Raw genomic sequence first — 19,566 nt, forward strand, 5'->3', positions numbered from 1 at the left:
GAAAGGTGAATGAATTTCTGGGATTTACTGAAGCTGTCAATGAGGAAACGCTTCATGCTTCATGAAGTGCAAGTCGAGCAAAGGTAAGGATAGTCAAGGTAAGTCAAAGGGAAATTGGTAGCAGGCCAGTAAATGATTAAAGGTCCCACTCACTTACACTGGCAGTTCATGAAGCAAAATCAGAATTATTTTGAAACACCACTCAAGCTTATTGTACCAGTTTCCTTCCCTCCCTCAATTTTCCTCCGGCCTTTTGTGAATGCAACTGCTTCTGCAAGTTTGGTATTAAGCCCCAGAATGGAAATTAAAGACTATTTTTTCAGAAACAAGCACCTCAGTAGCTTAGGTTTTTAAATCATTAGTCTTATAATGGGTTGTCAGTGCAATCAGAATGAAAGGGGTTGCACCATATATTAATGTAGGAACAAATGTAATGGGGACATTTCAGTCAGAGCACAGTGGCCATAAAAGCTGTAAAGACTTTTTGTATAAAAGTCTTCACACCACATTCAATAGTTATCAGAAAACAACACAATTACATTTCAAAATTGCAAGTTTTACACAAGAGTAAGACTAAAAATTATGCATGCAGTAACAAATGGGGCACTTACAAACTACCATCTTTATTCTGAATAATTTGAGACTGATCATAGTTACTTTAGCACCACGAGAAACATTAAACATTCATTTCTTACCCTTCTAACAAAGCAGAACTTGAAAGACTGGAGTTAAGGCTAGCAAAACGTGTACCCTTTAATATCGAAAACAACATACAAAATGTGATGCCTACAAAGATACTTAAACATGTCAGTGTTGTCAATATTAGCAAACATTTTAGTATAAAATCACTCTAATCTTAGCATATTCACTTCCAAAACATTACAGCTGTTGACACAAGATATATATAGACTAGAAGGCATACTGCACATATGCCAAAGCTTACATGACTAGAAACTCACTGGCTGGCTGGAACTCCACTAGTGCTGTGCTTGTCAACAGGGAGGCACGCAAAGAAAGGCATCACTTCTTCCTCAGCCATCTCTCACATTTCAGAACTACACCTCCTCTAGAGAGGTGCAGACTGTTTGTGCATGGCCTGGTCAAAATACATTGTATTTATAGATACACACACTCTCTCAATAGCAGGGGGTCCTTTCTGACTTCTGTAACACGTCCAGCTCTCCAAAGGCGAATCTGGGCCCCAGACCAGGCACTGCCTCTGCTCCCTGCCCAGAGGGCCCAGCTGAGCCCCTGTGCAAGCAGCCGGGCTGGGAATGCCCCGTGCCAGCACAGGGAGAGCCCGGCTGTGTAAGCTGACCCGAATGGATGACATGGAGGATTGTAGCACTGATCCCCAACCTGACACTGACCCTTTGGGGCTGCAAGGAAGCCCCTCCTGTCCCTTCGGCATGTACTACCCGAGGCAAGGACCTGAGCAGGGCACTTCTGCTTTACAATGGCAGTGTCCCTTTTTTTACACCACGAGCCCCTGATCAAAGCACTCATCTGGTACCCACCCTGAGAGCTGCCTCCCCCAGGGGTGATGCAACCTCACACCCCCACCACTCCAAAACCTGCCCGCTCTGCCAGGCTGTGCCTGCTCAAAGGCTTCATCCAGGGAAGGCTGGAAAGTACCACCCATTTCCAATGTGGTGGGCATCAGTTTGACAATCCAGTATCTCTGCAGGGAGGGGGGAATGAAGTGTCCACACATAGTGCATGAAGGGCCAAAGGAGAACAGTGTCAGTTGTCTGCCTCATCTGATGCCAAATACACCCTGAAGAAAGGCCACGGAACAGCTACAGCATCTTTGACTCATGGGGGCAATTTTCAGGGACAATAAACTGTCACTGGAAATAAAATTAGAAAAATAATTTAAATGCTAATGCTGAACAGACAAAGACCTGGATGCAAGAAATTCTAACTATGTTATAATTTGAAGTCTGGGTCTGAGATTTGTATAGATCTTCAGGTCTTCAAAAGTAGCCGGGACAAATCCATCCATACTTTTCTAGTTCCACACTGGATCCTGTTGCATAGCTGAGATGTAATTAAGAACCCAAAGGGTTTCCATCATTTCAGACTCTTTGCTGAACAGTTTTCTTTAGATTAAAAGAATCTCATATCTACTGAAAAAGTATGAAATCAACAAAGCTTTGCTTAAAATTAGTTTTGATTTCAAGGGTGTATTAAATGACAGCACCACATAGGAGTGGAAATTTCACACTACCATTTTAAATGAACCTGTTTCTACTCATTTTCTTCTTAAGATTTACCCTGAGAACATTCAATGAAAAGATGATTACTTTGTTTATAGGATACAAGAACAATGTCTACAGAAAGTACTCTATGAACTGTTCTCAAGAGAGGGATAGATCAGAGTGATTTAAGAGTCCTTCTTGAATTAAGCTGCTATTTTAATTTTAGAATCTACCCCCAACCATATTAAGGCTTGCATGATTTAGGTCATCAAAGTAAGATTTCAGCAAGTTCCCCATGAATAGGTTTTCACACCTAAAAATATATTGTTACAAAATCTTATTTGCATTTATTCAGTTAAAATAAAATGGAATATTCAGTCCTTTTCTCTATTTCTACAATATTAAATATATTTTTAAATAAATTTACTAAATAGTTGCCATTTGTGTAGGGTTTTTCATGTTTTAGTTTGTTTGGGGATTTATTTGTTGGGTTTTCTTAAAACAGAGTCAATCTAACCTCATTTTTAAAACCTCAGGGCATACAGAATCTAGTATCTCTCTCAATAAGTTTCTCAGTGTTTGGTCAGCCTCAGCACAAACAATCTGAGCTTGTTTTTCATCTTACTAGCTTTAGGACATAAACACCTGATGCTTTTGTCCAGAAAAGAGCATGTGCTACTGGACATTTCCCCCACGGATACAAACTAACAGAAAAGATGCTAATAGAGTTCTTAAACATCCATTTACTTTATCTTCTCTGAAAAGCCTTTCCAATTTTAGCGTTGTTGCAAAATGGGTTTGTTATTCCAACATCATCACACCAGCAGAGCTTCCTTCCCCCCAAACTCTGCTTCCCTCTCATCCAATATCCCACTCACTAGCTGGTTCTACCACAGGAATCACTCCTAAACATCCTCCTCACAGAGGTCACGATTTTTGTGGGTTTTTTGGTTTGTTGGTTTGGGGATTTTTATAAATTTTATATGAGAGTTTGGAATTTTTTTCTTTTTAAACAGCATGGCAATAACTATTGATGCAGTACCGTATACCTTTTCCATGTCATTTATAAATCTTTACAACCATTATGTTATATACTCTCCCAGATAATTTAGAGATGCAGAGCAGCAAGTTGGAAAGATGCCATAATTACACCAAGATACCTGCTCACAATCCTTTCAAATTGCACCAGTGATTTTAAAAAAGCAGCAGCTCTGTTTTTGGTATAAAACTCAGGGCTAAAAACCACATGAAATGCAAGATCTATGATGAACACTAATTTTTTGTAACAGGACAACAGGAAATGAGAGTCTTTTACCACACTTAGCCAACAACATCTTCTGTGTTGCCCAAATGGAAAATAATACTGAATATCATGTTCTACAGAAACACTCCAGACAAGAGCAGCATTGGCAGTCAGCATCACTGTTGTAATGAAGGCAGTAATTTTAATTAACACTACTATGCATATTTCAATGACATCTTTAGAAGTACCTGCAATGTGCCAAAGCACGAGTCCCGGTGAACCTGAAGGGACCTTGGTTTTCCAGACTGACTTTCCCCCTGCCCCTACCTCCAAGTCCCTCCACATATGTCTCTCTAACATTTTATATATTCAATTCTTTTAGACCTCACTCATGCAAAGTAGGGACTGAAATCCTGCAATATAAAAAATGCCTGAGCTTTGGTCTATAATAATTAGAATGCTTTGCATGATTATATTTAAAGAACTTCTGTTGGTTGCTAGATGTAAACATTAAATGCAATAGTATTGCTGTTTTATATGGGTTTTCTGAGCAATTTACTACAACACTGGAAAAAGAAGAATGAAAATAAAAAAGGCAATCAAGGTAATTAAGATAATAAAGGCTATCAGGAAAAAAAAAAAAAAACAACAAAACCAGTATGCCTCCATGGTTTATGTAAAGAACAGTTACTAATTAAACACAGCACTTGAATACACATTTTGCCCAGATTACATTTAGTTTACTCTTTGCTAGGACAGTTTTAAATGAGGCAACAAAAAATATTGGTAGTAAATGGACCTGAAATAAAAAATGATTAAGTATTCCAGTGATTGCTGAACTATATCCATAGATAAGCAGTGTACTTTGAAGTGTTTTATGATAAACTGCGTTTTATGAAAAGCAGTGTTTTCATCTTAAAGTATTATGCTTTTAAACATTTTTCAGAAAAAGAGGTTACTTGCTTGACAAACAGTGCATAATACCTGAAGATACGTAAGCAATGGGGCCATTTGTTTAGGGTGTCAAGCAAGAAATAGGACATGCAAAGACTTTTCTTTATATTTGAAAAAAATATGGAGCCATATAATCTACGGGCAGTTGAGCACAGCTATAAAGACCTCTAATAAACCTGCATGTTCACATAGTGCAAAAAACTTCAATTGCTGAATGTTGTTTTAATAGCTCGTGTATATTTCCACATTTAAAAATACTTGGTATTGCACTTAGAATGTATCCTTTAAAGCTGTCTTGGTTTTATGAACAAAAAAAAAGAAGAAAAAAAAGAAATCCTAAGAAGTACAACAGAATAATTTGAAATTTAGTCTAATTCACAATACTGCTCCAAAGAAATAGTCAGTACAGTTTCAAAACTATCCATTACTCTGAGGTTTGGCTGAAAAAAGATTTACAAACATACATCTTAAGGGTATTGCTTTCACCAAATAATAATAATAATAATAACAACAATAAAAAAATCTATTATTCAGCAGCTTAACTTCTGAACGTGTTTGCACTTGGAGCTTGGTTTGAACGTATTTAAAACCTGAGCCCATCAAAAATGCCATCCTTAATGTTCTTTGGGCTACCGTGAAAGGTGAATGCAAACACAAGTGAGTGTTTCAACAGTTGTATAATAATTTAGCTTTCTAATGAAACAATCATTTCAGCAAAAAAATGCATCTTTGTGTTCATGATAGAGAATTATAGAAGACTGTAAACAGCATGATAAACTTCAATAAAACAGATCAGTCGTAAGAGCTACTACATTATCCAGTATAAACACCCAGGGGCCTGCCTGCAGAGGATGGATCATAGACATCATTGAAGAATCCTGGGTCAGTGAAGGAAAAACAGCTTTCACATTTCCAGAAATCAGTTCTGATGGATTAGAAAAATATTCTCTTCACACACAGAATCACTACGCACGTACACACTAAAGCTACAAAACTTCAAATACCTTGAAAATGTAGCTTGCAATCAAACTCAAAGACTTGTCACACAAGTTCAATGGTATAAAAGATTCTTGTAGCAGTTTTTCAATTTGAGCAATAGTTCAAGACTTCAGTATCACATAGTATCTTCAGCCAAGAAGTAGAAATCTGGTTTCAGAAAGAGGAGGTCAGGATGGTGTAGGGAAAAGAAAAAAGCATCAAAAGCCAGAATCCAGTTCTTTGACTGGCTTTTCTGTCGTGTCCGACACCAAAGTGCTTTCATTCTCCAGCATTTTCTCAGTAGTTTCTCCATCAACAGGTTTTGCTCTCTCTTTCAACTTCTGCCGCTCGTGGACCCAGGGGATGAAACACAAAATCGCTCCTCCGATGAGGGGAGGGACTCCAGCCAGGTAAAATGCCACATCGTAGGTGCCAAGCCTATCCCGCAGCAAGCCTGGGAATAGAAAGTGACCACTCATCAATAAAGGGGCCTCAGCAATCTACAGAAAATGGGTCCTGGCTTCAGGTTCAGAAACCCAAGAGCTGGCACAGATTATAACCGCTAGAACCTGACAACCTGATGGCCAAACACAGGTGTGCATGGAGGTAGAAAGGTACTGAAGAGGTGACTCGGAGCAGTAACAAAGAGCTCAGTATGTCACCCCTCAACCAATTAAAAATTGCTTAATTACCATCCACTAAAAACATTCACCATCTTTCCCATTTGAAAGTTGTTCATCTGAGCTTCTCCAGCACCTGTATCTTGCCATGACTTAGAGAAATTCTTCCTCCTTTTGGAAACAGCTACCTTTGATCAATATGCTCATTCTTCTAATTTGAGATATACTCCATATATTGCATTCCTCATGGCCTCTAACTAAGAAGTGTGTTTCCCAATACTTCACTCTAATTGCTCTCTCCAAATTTCTCCCATTAGTCAAATTCTATTTAAGTATTAATAGGTGTGATAGTAGGAAGCACCAAGTCTGTGCTGTTCTAGCATTAAAATTTTGTCCTTCATAATGCTGCATAGTTCAATTACATCTTATGAAATACCTTTCACTCACCAAACCTCCGGGTAAATTACCACTGAATATCATCAGCGGTGAGGAACACAGCTTTAGCTATTTCTACCTCCCAAGAACTTCCAAGTTTTCATCTTCAAAACCTGTACTTTGCCAGTCTCCCACCAAAGGATGAATAAAGCCACTTAATATACTGATAATTATATATATAATTTTATTTACAAATATATATATAAAATATATATATTCCTACTTATGAGGAGCAATTAAAGTGACTGGAGCCTTTAACCTCACAATGGTTTAACATGAGCAAATTTTGGAATCCAGTAAATTTTCAGGTTTTAATTTGGAGGCCCTCTGTAACACAAGCAACTGATAGGCTGTCACTTGTACAAACTGGAAAATGTCAGGTCCTAAATCCAACTGGAAACCCATCTATCTTTTTTTTGAGGAATGTTTTACACCTGCATAACAATGAAGAAGACTGAGCAAACTTTGAAGAGTGCAGTAAATTAACAACCCAAGAGCAGCAGGTAAATTTCCTTTACCTTCTCAAGAACACACAGAGAAAACCCCAGATGTCAAAGCTCTGCACGTGATGCAGGAATGGGAAACATGGCCAAAAAAGTCATGCAAACATAGAAACACATTTACAGCTACAAACCCTGCCTACACTCACCTGCAATGGGTGGACCAACTGTCATAGGCACTGACATGAGTCCAAGCAGAAACCCAATGGCCTGGGAGACATCCTGAGCCCCAACGAGCTCAAAGGCAATAGGAGCCATGATGCAAATGAAGCACCCATCAAACAGGCCCATGAAGAGACAGACAGCAACGAGAGCTCCAAAGACATTGCACAGTGGAATCATCATAGACATCAGCCCAATAAAAAAGAATGAGGCCACCTAAATATGGACAAGGAAAAAGAAAAACATAAAAATGCACTGCATCAAATTTGTAAATCGTAAGGGACCAGATGAACCTCCTTGCATTTGCAGTGAATTAGATTGCCTGTATTTACTTTAAAATAATCAGTCCCCATGGATTACCACCATCAGAAGTTACATATTATGATAAAACAAATATATCACTCATGGCAGGCAAAGAAATTGTACCACCCATTTCACAAACTTTGAAAATGCAATTGTAATCCACTATCTTACAGTGATTGTGTAAGGTCATTTCTCATGCACTAATAGTTTTTTGAGAAGTAAGTCACAGAAATATTAAAAGTTTAAGATAGCTGGAATACTGTAATTCGACTCCTCACTGTTGTAAGTAAAAATATCAGCATTAGAAGTGGTTATTTCAGGGTGCTTATATTCAACAAAAGAGAAAATATCTAATTTTTCCATTAAAAAAACTGTTGTAGTCATGCATACTTACAAAGATTTTCTCATACAATCTTAGATTATTTGTTTCAGATTAAAGGAACAAAACTGTCTTTCAGCAAAATGAAGCAGAATTAAAAAGAAAATAAAAGCAGGAACAGTTTTGCCTGTGCACCATCCATATGTAAGCACTGGGAACCAATGTTCCACCTAACTGTTCCACCATAAAACATCAAGGAATCCAAATTTATCCATGACAACAAATACTCCAGCAGAATGGTAATTCTTTCCTAAGAATTTTTGATTTCCATAATGCAGTGCAGACAAACCCCACTAGATGCCTCCCTTGCTATTCATTTTAAGAGACCAAATAAAGAACACCTCAAAATTGCCAATATGGAAGTAAATTAAAGCTTTTCCAAAATCCCACACTAACACTGCTAGTTTCTCAAAACAAACCAAAAAACCAAACATCGTTTATAAGCATGGAGGGAAATAAGTGAATATCCTCCTTTCTCTCCAAGCTTCAGCATTTCTGGACTCTTTCTGCAAAATCTCAACTATGCACCACTTGTATTGCCATGGCCACACCCCCATGTACTTGCACAGAACATATCTGACACTAAATTAGTGCCTGTCAAAGATCAAGAGATCCAAAATCCTTACTAGAGAAACATGGCTTAATTTTTTTCCCCTATCTGGAGAAAGCCATTATGAAATCATAATCTGGGATAAAACAGAGAAAGCAGAATCTAGAGAATCCCCAAAGGTTCTCAGTCACATACTAATGAACAGTAATTTCTTTCATTCCCAGCTGAAAACAGCCAGCAGGAAATAGACATTTTCTCAGTATTAAAAAGAAAAATCAGAGATTCATAAACTTTGCACCAAAGGCTCCTAGCATCAAAAGCCATACACTGAGTTTCCTAGAGTTTCGAAACTTCTCAAATTTGAATCTCCAATCAGTTAATTCTGCTTACTTATTAATAGTACCTGAAACCAAATCCTTGGGATCCACAGTTCAGAAGGAATATAGAAATGATAAACACATACCTGAAGATAGATTTTTTTTGCACCAGGAATATAATCTGCCACTCTGCCAAAGATCAACCTGCCAACTCCTGAAGTAATGCCCAGACACAGCAGAAGCACTTCTTCTGGCACACTGTCACCAAATTTCTCTTTTACATGATTCATCTGTTTAAAATGAGAAAAAAAAAAAAAAAATTGCTTTAGAATTAAAAAGATAGACCTTGGAAAACCTGAGTCAAGTAGAAGCAATCTGTCAGTCACTTACAAGTTCAGCTACAAACAGTCGTCTGATTTACTTGGCTTTTACAGATTTTAAAATGCAGTATTTTGTGCAACACAAAAAAACAATCTGAAATGTGTTGCTGCTTTATTCACAACTAATGAATTGAATCAGGAAAACAGGGAGGCTCAGTCTAATTAAGAAATAAAAAAAAAGCTAACTGAGAAGTGTTCTCTCCAACCACTCTAAATTTACTAATGATAGATTCAAAGTAACACAGAAGCCACACGGGCTACCAAGCCTGCAACATAGCTCAGGGCAGGAGCAAGAAGCAGAGAGCTGGAGACAAGACAGCGCAAGTAGGAGAGGCCCGGCCCTTCAGAAGGTCTCATCCCAAAATCCAAGATGTCCAGGGGCAAGGAGGAAGCGGGGCAGAAGACAGCTGCCGTGCCAAACACAACAGCAAGCACTCCCGCGAGAGGGAGCAGCCTCAGCAACAATGAGCAGGGCAGACTGGAAGAATGATTGCCAGCCACTGCAGCCTGAAGAACTAAAGCAACTGACCATCGACCACAACAGGATGAACTACCAGTGTCAGGAATTCCAACTTTTCAAGCCACAGTTTAAAAAAAAAAAAAAAAAATATATATATATATATATATATAGATATAGATATATATATATATATCTATATATATATATCTCACCAGACTGGCTTGATGGATTTGGATTTTTTTAATATTCTCTCTACTTCCACAGTGTTTTTCATCTGTGTTTTTTTGTTGTTGTTGTTGTTGTTTTTGGTTTTGTTTTTATTTTTAATCATCCCCAAAGATCAGAAAATTATCCACAAGAGATTTTTTTCACTATCGCTTTTTGGATCATGTGTGGCAATACCAAATATGCCAAAATGGGTAATAGAAGATGTAGAAATCATTTGCACAGTTCTGTAATCTCCATGTTCATAAGTAGTTTTGAACAAGAAAAGAAAACAAGTAAAAACAAGTGAAAGTTCAGAGATGTGAAAGACCAAACAGAAGAAATTGATTCTCAGAAAAGATGTAGTAAGAACATTTGAGGGACAAGGCAACCACAGCCTGATATCACTTCAAACCAGAGAACCCTTAATTTCTCATCTATAAAATGAAAACACTCCATTTTAGTAAATACTTCTAGAGCAAAATATTGTCAATTTTTTCCTGGCCAGAAGGTTACTACACAAGCAGAGCCATTTTTTCCAACAAGAAAATAGGACTTGCTGAGTAAGAGCAATTTTCTAAAGTATAAAATCTGTTGGAATTTTTTTACCTGTCACAGAAAGCCTATTTAATCTAATATTAATTTGTCCAATATAACTGATTTTGTAAGAAAGAAAAAACCAAGGTTTATTCTAGTTTTAAAGAAAAACTTCTAACTTAAATTGAAGACAGGTTGCTTGCTCTGTTTTTTCCTTTGCTTTGTGAGACACATTTGGGAATCTGATGAAATTTTTCATCTGAAATGACATTTAAACATAAAAGATAAGCTACTCTGCTTACTCCCTTTCTGCCAAAGGTAAGAAAAGGAAAAGCTGACAGCTTTCCCACCCCTACCTTTATGTGCTTATCAACACCTGCTGGCCCAGCTGGCAAAAGAAGCCCAGGCGTTCTTTGCAATTTTTGTCACCTGTTCCACTTGCAGGTTTCTGCAGCCTCCAGATTGTTTAATTAGCAGGCCTGACCCATCCACTCCCGGGAGGCTTTTCAAGAGGCAAGATAAAGCTTTGCATCTAGATAACTATTAACCCTGCACCTGCAACTAAGTAACTGGATTTCTCAAAGCAGCACAGGGGGTGAAATGCTTCCACTCTTCCATCAAGAAGGGAAAGCACTGATTCAATTAACTCATTAAGCAAGAAACTAACCACTACTCATCCCAAATTTAAAATATCTAAATTAGTGCCGGTTTGGCTTTTTGGTTTGTGGGTTAATTTTTTTGTTTTGTTCTTGTTTTTGTTTGGGTTGGTTTGGGGTTTTTTTTTTTGCTTCCACTACTCTTAAGCACACTATAATCTTGAAGAAAGCTTCCAAGTAGATATAAGGAGAATTTTTTTCCTCAGGAAGGCAGTGGCATAGGTTGTCCAGAGAACTTGTTCAGTCTCCTTCCTTGGAGGTTTTTCAGGACCAAATGCACAAAGCCCTGAGCAACCTGGCCTGATCTCTCAGAGCTGATGCTCAGATCCTAAACAGCATATTCAATCTTCACTCAGGGCTGTGTGCATGCTGAATTGCAGGTCTGATTTTTCCAAATGTAGAAAGGACCTGGTTAGCTCAGGCAAAACTACAGTCCAGAGTAGCACAGTTTCTTCATTATTTAAAAATATAATTTATCCTTGTACAATCCAGTTTTCCAAATAAAGATATATAGACAGTGAAGACCAGAACTGAATGCATCCCTGGCATCAGCATTCTCCTTTATACCTGTGCTCTCTGCTATCAGGGTGACACACACAGATCTTGTCCAAATTCTCATTACTGTTAGAATGAGATTAGAAGACATATCAGCCACTTGGTAGTGGCTGGAATGCTTTCTGATACACAGAGCTGGTTGACCTCTCTCCAACCAGCCAAGACTCAGGTTCTTCTAAACCCTCCCCTTCACTGCACATGCATTTCAGCTACACTCACACAGTGAATCAAAGACATCAATCGGAGCAAAGCTGTAGCTCCTTTTTTTCCAAACACAAAGATCTTGAATCTGAAAGAAGTGGTTATGAGCTAGTAGGAAATAATTCTGTCAAACACTTTCTCCCCATTTTGGAGATTCCCAGTCAAGCAAAGCTTTTTTAGGATAAATGCAATAGTCTCTCTGACCAAAACAGATGGCCAATGGCAGCATAAAACCTAGGAAACTCTGAGCACATTAAAACCACCTTTTTCTTCCATTACTGGTGCAAGTCCTGCTGTCTGACACTTTCACTGTAAACAAGCAGAAGGATAAAAGGAAATGCTTAGGGAGTACTGCTGGTACCATTTGTGTACTAGAAATATAATTGACTGCTCCAAATTAAGTTTTCTGAAAGAGCTGAGGGAGTGTAGAAGCCTAGAAGATAAGGGGACTCATGTGCACGTCTCAAACACTGATAGCCAGATAGCTGTGGAGCCAACCAAGGATTGCTGGTAGTAGCAGCCAAGGATTGTTGGCAATGACATACTATGAAAAAGAACAGCGTGTGACTGGAGAAGGAGGCCATACAAAGGTAGGGCAGCACTTTTCCAGGACAAACGTCCTTTTTCTGGCTCCTGGAGATAAGCGTAACAGAACGGTGCAAGCGCAGGAATGAGGTCAAGAAGCCAGTATGGATTTTAGGGTGGAATCAGCACCAAAAGCCCTAAAACCCCATAACTCATTTCCAGGAAGGTCTACAAGAACAGACTGTGCATAACTTTCTCACTTTCTATGCAATTTAGTTCTCTCCAGGCCAGAGAGAAGTAGCCTCACAAAGTCCAGGTGGCACCCTGGCCATCCCATCAGCTGGATCAATGCTGTAGCCAGGACTGGTGATCTCTTTCTTTGCAGTGGGCTGTCCTGGATGATTGGAAGTTTCAGAAAGTGCTAAGAAGCAGAGCATAAATTAACTCTGGACAAGTCACTGTTTATTCTCCAACATATGGACTCACCACAAAAATGGGGGGTAAGGGGGGTGAGAAACAGAAAAAGAAACTTGGTTGCCAGTGAGCTTTATATGATACTGGGAGCCAGGAAGATCATTTAAGGCAAATACATTTCTAGTCCAGATTCCACTGCAGAAACTTTCACTGGTAAGCAAAAAAAAAAAAAAACCCAGCAAAACGAGCCAGCAACTCCTGCACTTCTATGAAAAGATGATCTTCATGCTAAGAGACAGAAACAGCATTACTAATACCTAACCTGGATCAATTTTTTAAGGAATTGCCAATATTCTGAGATGGTTTCTATGAAATATTACTTTAGCTAAGTGTCTTCACATGATAAAAATGCATATACACATCTTTGAGAAATTCCTGCTGACACACTTGCCCCAACAGTGGTAATACCTCTTTTTATCTCTTGTCAATTTAAATTACGTAAAGAACAAGGAAAAAATAAACAAGTTGATTCATTACATGCCAACAGTGAACTTTTCTCTTATTCCACTGAGTAAAGCAGACTAAACACAATAGTTTATACATCATGAAGATTCAGAACAAGCATAATCTCAATTTCTTAAGTAAAACTGAACACAACACACAACAGTTAACAGGTTAACTGTTAAGCCTAGTTAACATAAAAACCCTAAGCATTAAAAATTCAAAAATACTCACAGCTGACAATTACACAGTTAAAAAAATTTTGAGGGTTTTTTTTTTCAAAAAACCAGCTAGTCCTGATGCCATATACCCTAAATGGTAATAATATTTTTTTTAAATCTCAGAGCTGTTAGTGTTATCCTAAAGAGCATGTGAAGGAAACCAGTGGCTTGGTGTGGCTTGGGCTGCAGCAGCAAGACAGATAAGGCACACATGCATCTTTGGAAGCCCACAGTGACTGAGCACAAGAATAAAGTCAGGGATCCACAAGAAATGAAGTGTTATGTACACAAGGGATGAGTGCTAAATTATTGGATTAAATCCTTTAAAAACATTATTTTAAATTATTCCTACTTGTGACTACAATCCGTATTTTACAGTCTCAGTTCCAGTCATTTCTTGTTTCCAGGGCCTACTTTTCTCTCAAAACTCAACTATGTCCAAAATCAGCTATTATCAGAACATCCTAGAGAGTTACAGGTCAATCACATTAATTTGAATTTCCAGAATTACAGCAGATCTATTTTAAAATATATAACAGGTAACATCACAAACTAAGGACCAACACAGACTTGTGGGGGGGAAAAGGAAACCAAACAACCCACCTTAATTCCTCTAATTTCTCTAATCTCATCTTTCTATTGTCTCAACCATGCAATGAGGCTGATGTTGCAAATAAAAGCTCGAGGACCATACCCCAGCAGTCCTGTTTGTGAGAAACCTCCCCAACACACAAATCCTTGTAGCATTTACTAGTGTGATAAAATGTTATCAGTTTACAACTCATGCAATTCAAACCAAGCACATTATATTATATGCTACCATTAAGAAATTATGGACTATCAAAGCAATGGATTAGGATATCCTGTACAAATCCTGTACAATGCTACTGCCATGCCCTAAGAGATGTTGATGTCCTTGCTCAACAACAGCATCTGTGCTACTCATATCACATCTCTCAAAACTAGATTCCTTAAACCATAGGATCTAGGCAAGTAAAATCTAAACAGATTCTCAAACCTCTGTTCAAGCACCACAGAATTCCCAGGGCATCCATAGCACTTCAGTATTAGAGATCTACTTGTGGACACAGTCATAATCCCCTCAGCTTTCAACAAACCTGGGTGAAGCACCTGACTCACTCTACTGGGGAACAGAAGAAAGCTTTTAATTGTCTCAATCCTTCAAGACAGTCCTAAATACACTGCCAAGTATCTACTGGATCAGGGCCATGAGGAATTGAATCAAGTAGTCAAATTTTCATTTAACTCCTAAGGAAAAGATGACAATGATAGTCTCTCCTACTTATATAGAGATACAGTCCTTACTCAGGATACTCAGACATTTATGTTCCCTTCTTTTTCCCCTTCCAAAAGCAATCAAAAACCACTTTTCCCTTTTCTAGGAAATATTCTGCTCAGTAGTAATGAAAAAAAATCACCCAATCATCAGAAAAGAACCTGGAAAATAGCTCAGAGCTTGACAATTCCTACAATCAAATAGAAAGAGCTAGGTTCTGAGATCTCAACAGAAGATTCAAAACACATGGTGAGATATTCACAAGTCTGAATAGGACTTAAACAGCAAAGATGTTTTCCATACAGCTCTTCCTGGAGCAGGAACTGGACACAAAAAGTGGTCTGTATATGAGAGAAGCAATTTGGCAATGAGTGTTGGTTACTTTGTATGAGGACAGCAGGGCAAAACCAGCTGTCAGGTTTCTGGGCATGTGAAGAGTTTCAAGAGTTCAGTTCAAGTCCAGATGTTTCAAGCATCCAAAGAGAGGATTTTAAGTTTACCATTAAAATAGCATTGAAACTACAAAAAAAAAAAAAAAAAAAGGATAAGACACTCTGCAATTTACTCTGAAATTTACTCTGACTTGGAATTATACACTCCATCTGCTATCCAAACAGTTTGTACTATGCCAGAGTACATGAAGTAGTGTGCTGTTAGAGACAGATACAAAGGAAATCACAATGAAACTCAGACCTTTCAACCTGCCAGTATTGCAGATCTGAGGAAGACTGCTTTGCTCCTATCCTTCAGGGTCACCACATAGTTTGCACCTGAGCATACCTGCTACCTATTTTTTTATTTCATTTCCTAACATTCTAAAAAAAAAAAAAAAAAAAAATTCCAGAAAATCTTTGGTTTATTCTTGTTTGTTTCTGTTCTTTCTGTATATTTTCAAATATTATTTGCCTTCAGTACTCATTTGACAAACATATCTAAAATACGCTTTCAATAGCAATTACAAATATAAAGTAGGAAATAATTTCTTTCTTTTCCCACTACCACCCCCAATGTCCAAAGTAGACAATCTAACCAAGAATAAATACTTCCAGGTCAACATTAAGGAATACTGGAAAAGAAATGGGTGCACAGGATAATGACAGAAATGGGAAAATAGAAGTGGGATAAAGGGGGAAAATTTCACTAACCTGGGCAGTCAAACTGCAGCAGATGTTGAGATCTGAAGGGAGATAAATGCAAAGATTAGAAAAGCAAGTAAAGCACAGGGAGCCACTGAAGATTTTGGGTCTCAGAGATATCTGCTTAATAATTACATCAGACCTTTACAAAACCAGTGTCTTGTTAGTCTTCCATTGGAGAAAGAAATATGATAGATTAAGTGGATGAGAAAGGTAACAGTGCTAAAACTGACAGCTATACCTAGTTTTACCTTTTTTAGAATACCTACAGTATAGAGAAATCTGTTTGACACAGTTATGGTTAGTACTGGACATAATTTAAAAGATACTTTCCTACCATTACAAGACTAACAGCAGATTCTGGGAAATAAAAGACACGGTAGACTTCAGACAAATGACTGATGTAGGAGATCTGAAGAAATGAAGAGGTTTCTTGAATAGCAGCCCATAAAAGCAAGTGAATGGAGTGATGGAGGCTGTTTTTTTCCAGTTTGAATAAATAAATAAAATATCCAGACACACCCATTGGATATTCAGCACTATTTTACACAACATTCTAAAAGTAGCAAATTTATAGCATTATACAGGTGGTTCACAGAACAGACAGTACTTACCTCACAAGAACCAATGTGTTATTGCCTTACAAGATGTGTTATGTGTATGCACTTTATTGTGGATATGCAGACTTTGTACATGAAAGTTTAGAGATTTTTGGTTACTCGAGTCCTTAGAGCATAGACCAGACTCTTCACCATGCTCTGCCCTCAGACATAGAGGAAAATATTTATCTCTGTGCTTCCATTTGTCTCCACTGGGGAATCCAGAGGTGTAAGAATTAAAGGGAGGAGAGAAGCATAGGATCAGGACTTCACACACAATGGAAAACTTGAACAGCTTCACATACTGCAAGGCAAATCCTTTCCACTTATGGCTCCTTGGGCAAGTCTCCCACTGCAGAGAACACGGAGCCACTGCCACTGTCTGTGGACAAGGGCAGAAGCTAAAACACTCATTTCTCAAATGAGGAGATGTAATTTAGAGATGTCATATCTAACAACATTCCGGGAACACATCATCAGTGTGTTCTCCCCTCAGGGGAGGCTAGAAGAGTTACAGAAATATTTGCAAGAAATGTTATGGATGATGATTAGGGTCTTGTTGGGCAGGACATCAGACACTGAAGTGAGATTCATCCTGACTATAATAGCTTATCCCAATACAGTAGCTCAGATCTGCCTGAAGAGTCTTAGGTGGTTTCTATACCCCCTTTATATTTTTCCAGTATAATTCTTCCTAACGACCCAAAGCTTTTGCCTGGGGAGGGAGCAGTTTACAAGTGGAAAATGTCAATTTTCCTTAACAGGCAAAATAGATAGAATGTGTTGTCCTGAATAAGTTTAAGAAACTTTCAGAGTATATGGAAGCAAATACAGCTAGCAAATGACACAGCAAGATTTTCAGACAAGTTCCTATGAAAGCTGTAACTACAGAGGATCTCACAAGAACTTGGCTCTTCATTTCTCCAAGCTGATTGCACAAGACAACAGTTTTTATTGGCACATATTTTAGGGAGCAAAGGTTCAAACACTGAATTTGCACAGCAGAATCTGATCTCTTATTAACAAAAACAAGGCATATCACTGATAGAGAACGAGAAATGGGCAGCCATTTAGCCAAAATAGGTGGCTCATAAAGAACAGAGCTGAAGGCCAAGTAAGCCTCAAGGCTCGATATAAAAAGGTACTCCAAGGTGATAAAGTAGTTGTAGAACAGTTAAATCACACAAAAGACACAAAACTTACACTACAGATTAGAAGGTGGGGGGAGGAATCAAATCTGGCAAAAAAAGCCTGCATCAGCTCTAATCCTTATCAGCAAGTCCTGTTAATTATGTTTCTAAAGTGAAAAGACTACTTTTATTATCTAAAGAGCAGGGGGAAAAAAATGAATGTTCCAGCAAAAGATAGGAAACAGACCAGCAGAGAGCACTGTCTTTTTGTCCAAGGACAGACACTGTGGGCATAGCACTAGACTCAGCAACTTCAAAGTGACAAACACAAGATCTGGAGACAGACACAGCCACCCAGAGGACAGACTAATATTTATCCAAGTTGCCTGATTTTGTGATGCAGCCAAGAAAATGAGTCTGTTTATATGCATGAAAAGGTCCTTTTGACTAACGTACTCTATAGCAACTCTAACCAGCTTCATGGCTCTCCCACAAATAAAATTGCTTGGAAGCATCTTTACTTTTCATTTCTGAGATGCACTTTCTTTTCCAGGAATCTTAGAGCAGAATCCAAGGTGATGCTTTGTTTCTCAGCAGAAGTATTTACCTTTTCTTCCCCTAAACATTAGGTCTGCAATCTCACTTCCCTGTTCTCTGGAGGTCTAGATGAGCCTATTCCTGGCGCATGCAGATTTCAGAGAAGCAATCAGGCAATCAATCTTCAGCATCTATCTATGGAGGACATTAAATCCAGTACTTATTTGCCTACCAAGACAGATTCTCCTAAGAAAGTTGTTGGAAAAAATGGTCAGACAGAAACCATTTTTTCATCTCTTAAACATGAAGCAAAGAGACAGAGAACACATGTACTCCACATAGCTACTGCTAACCAAAAATCTCTACATATGCAAGTATGTACCCATTGTGGAATATGAGCATGGATAAGCATCAAAAGGAAAAGCCAGATCTACACAGTAAATTAAGAAAGCAGCAGCAAAGCAAGGCGAGAAATACTGAAATCTTTTTCCTGAGCTACTCTGAAGTTTCAAGAGGACAGTCAGTGTCATGGGAACTTTCACACTGAGCATCAACTAATGGGTAGCTTTGTGTACAAGCCTGCAGCCACATTTAAACCACAAGCCTAATTTTCAAACATAGGTAGTTGTTCTTTAGGAGTATTTTCGTCATAACAAATATTTGAACTTAAAAAGGTAAACTTTATCAAGACACATTTTTATTGCATTATCTACTATCCAGTTGCTTTTTTAAGAAGTATAACACATAATAAATATGTGCATTTTTTCTTTCAACTACTTGGTTGTTAAATTCAGCTCTTCATCCTTCAAGGTGTCAAATACTACATAAATAAGGCAGGACCTATCATTAGCAAGAGGCATTAAATAAAAGTAACTGTTAAATCAAACCATACTTGTAAAAACCCCAAGACAAATTACTACAGGACTGAAACACTGCATTGAAAGTATTAAGATATCATCAGTCCTAGCAGTATTCCTCATAGTGGCTGAATATTGCTACATCAAAATTACACAATACTGAGCCCCTTTTTTAAGTGTGTCATAATTAATATTTTCCTAAATTCATACTGAAACCTGGTAATGACCTCAGTCACTGCTTAGAGAAGACCAGGCAGTGACAACATCCATTTTAAGCAGTATTTCTTTTCACCCTGCTAAATAAAGCACAAAAGGCACCCACATCTTGTAAGCTACTGAGCATGTGACCTTGTATCAAATTTTAACAGAAATGACCTAACAAGCTCCTAAGAATTAAGGATGCATGATCCTGATTGAGTAAATATTTTTTTAAGGGTAAGAGAACAACACCAAGCCCTTAACATCACACTGCTGAAAAACAGAAATTCTCTATTTATTATCAAAACAAGCACAGGACAAGTGGCACAGAGACTAGGTATACTTCCTTTCAGATATACTTCATTTCCTTGTGAGACAGTCCTTAGTAAAAACTTTCGGAAAGAGCATTATCTTATGACTTATCAGTTTGTTCTTCAACAATCTCAATTAATGCTGAAAGTATATAATAAACTTAAGTCAAAACTTATTTATAGTCTTCATCTCAACCCAATTCCC

At 38.0% G+C, this 19,566-nt stretch overlaps 1 protein-coding gene across 1 annotated transcript in view; it reads right to left on the bottom strand.

The window, feature by feature from the left end:
• Positions 1-603: 603 nt before the first annotated feature.
• The window catches only part of SLC16A10 (solute carrier family 16 member 10), a 65,956-nt gene continuing 46,993 nt past the window's right edge, over positions 604-19,566 (bottom strand). The window contains exons 4-6 of the mRNA XM_059842284.1: positions 8,789-8,932; positions 7,081-7,309; positions 604-5,830 (exon numbers count right to left, since the gene is read on the bottom strand). Of these exons, the coding sequence (XP_059698267.1) occupies positions 5,595-5,830; positions 7,081-7,309; positions 8,789-8,932 (609 nt within the window). The 3' untranslated portion in view covers positions 604-5,594. The remainder of the gene's footprint in view (positions 5,831-7,080; positions 7,310-8,788; positions 8,933-19,566) is intronic.

This window comes from Haemorhous mexicanus, chromosome 3 (assembly GCF_027477595.1).
Source record: "Haemorhous mexicanus isolate bHaeMex1 chromosome 3, bHaeMex1.pri, whole genome shotgun sequence".
Taxonomy (NCBI): domain Eukaryota; kingdom Metazoa; phylum Chordata; class Aves; order Passeriformes; family Fringillidae; genus Haemorhous; species Haemorhous mexicanus.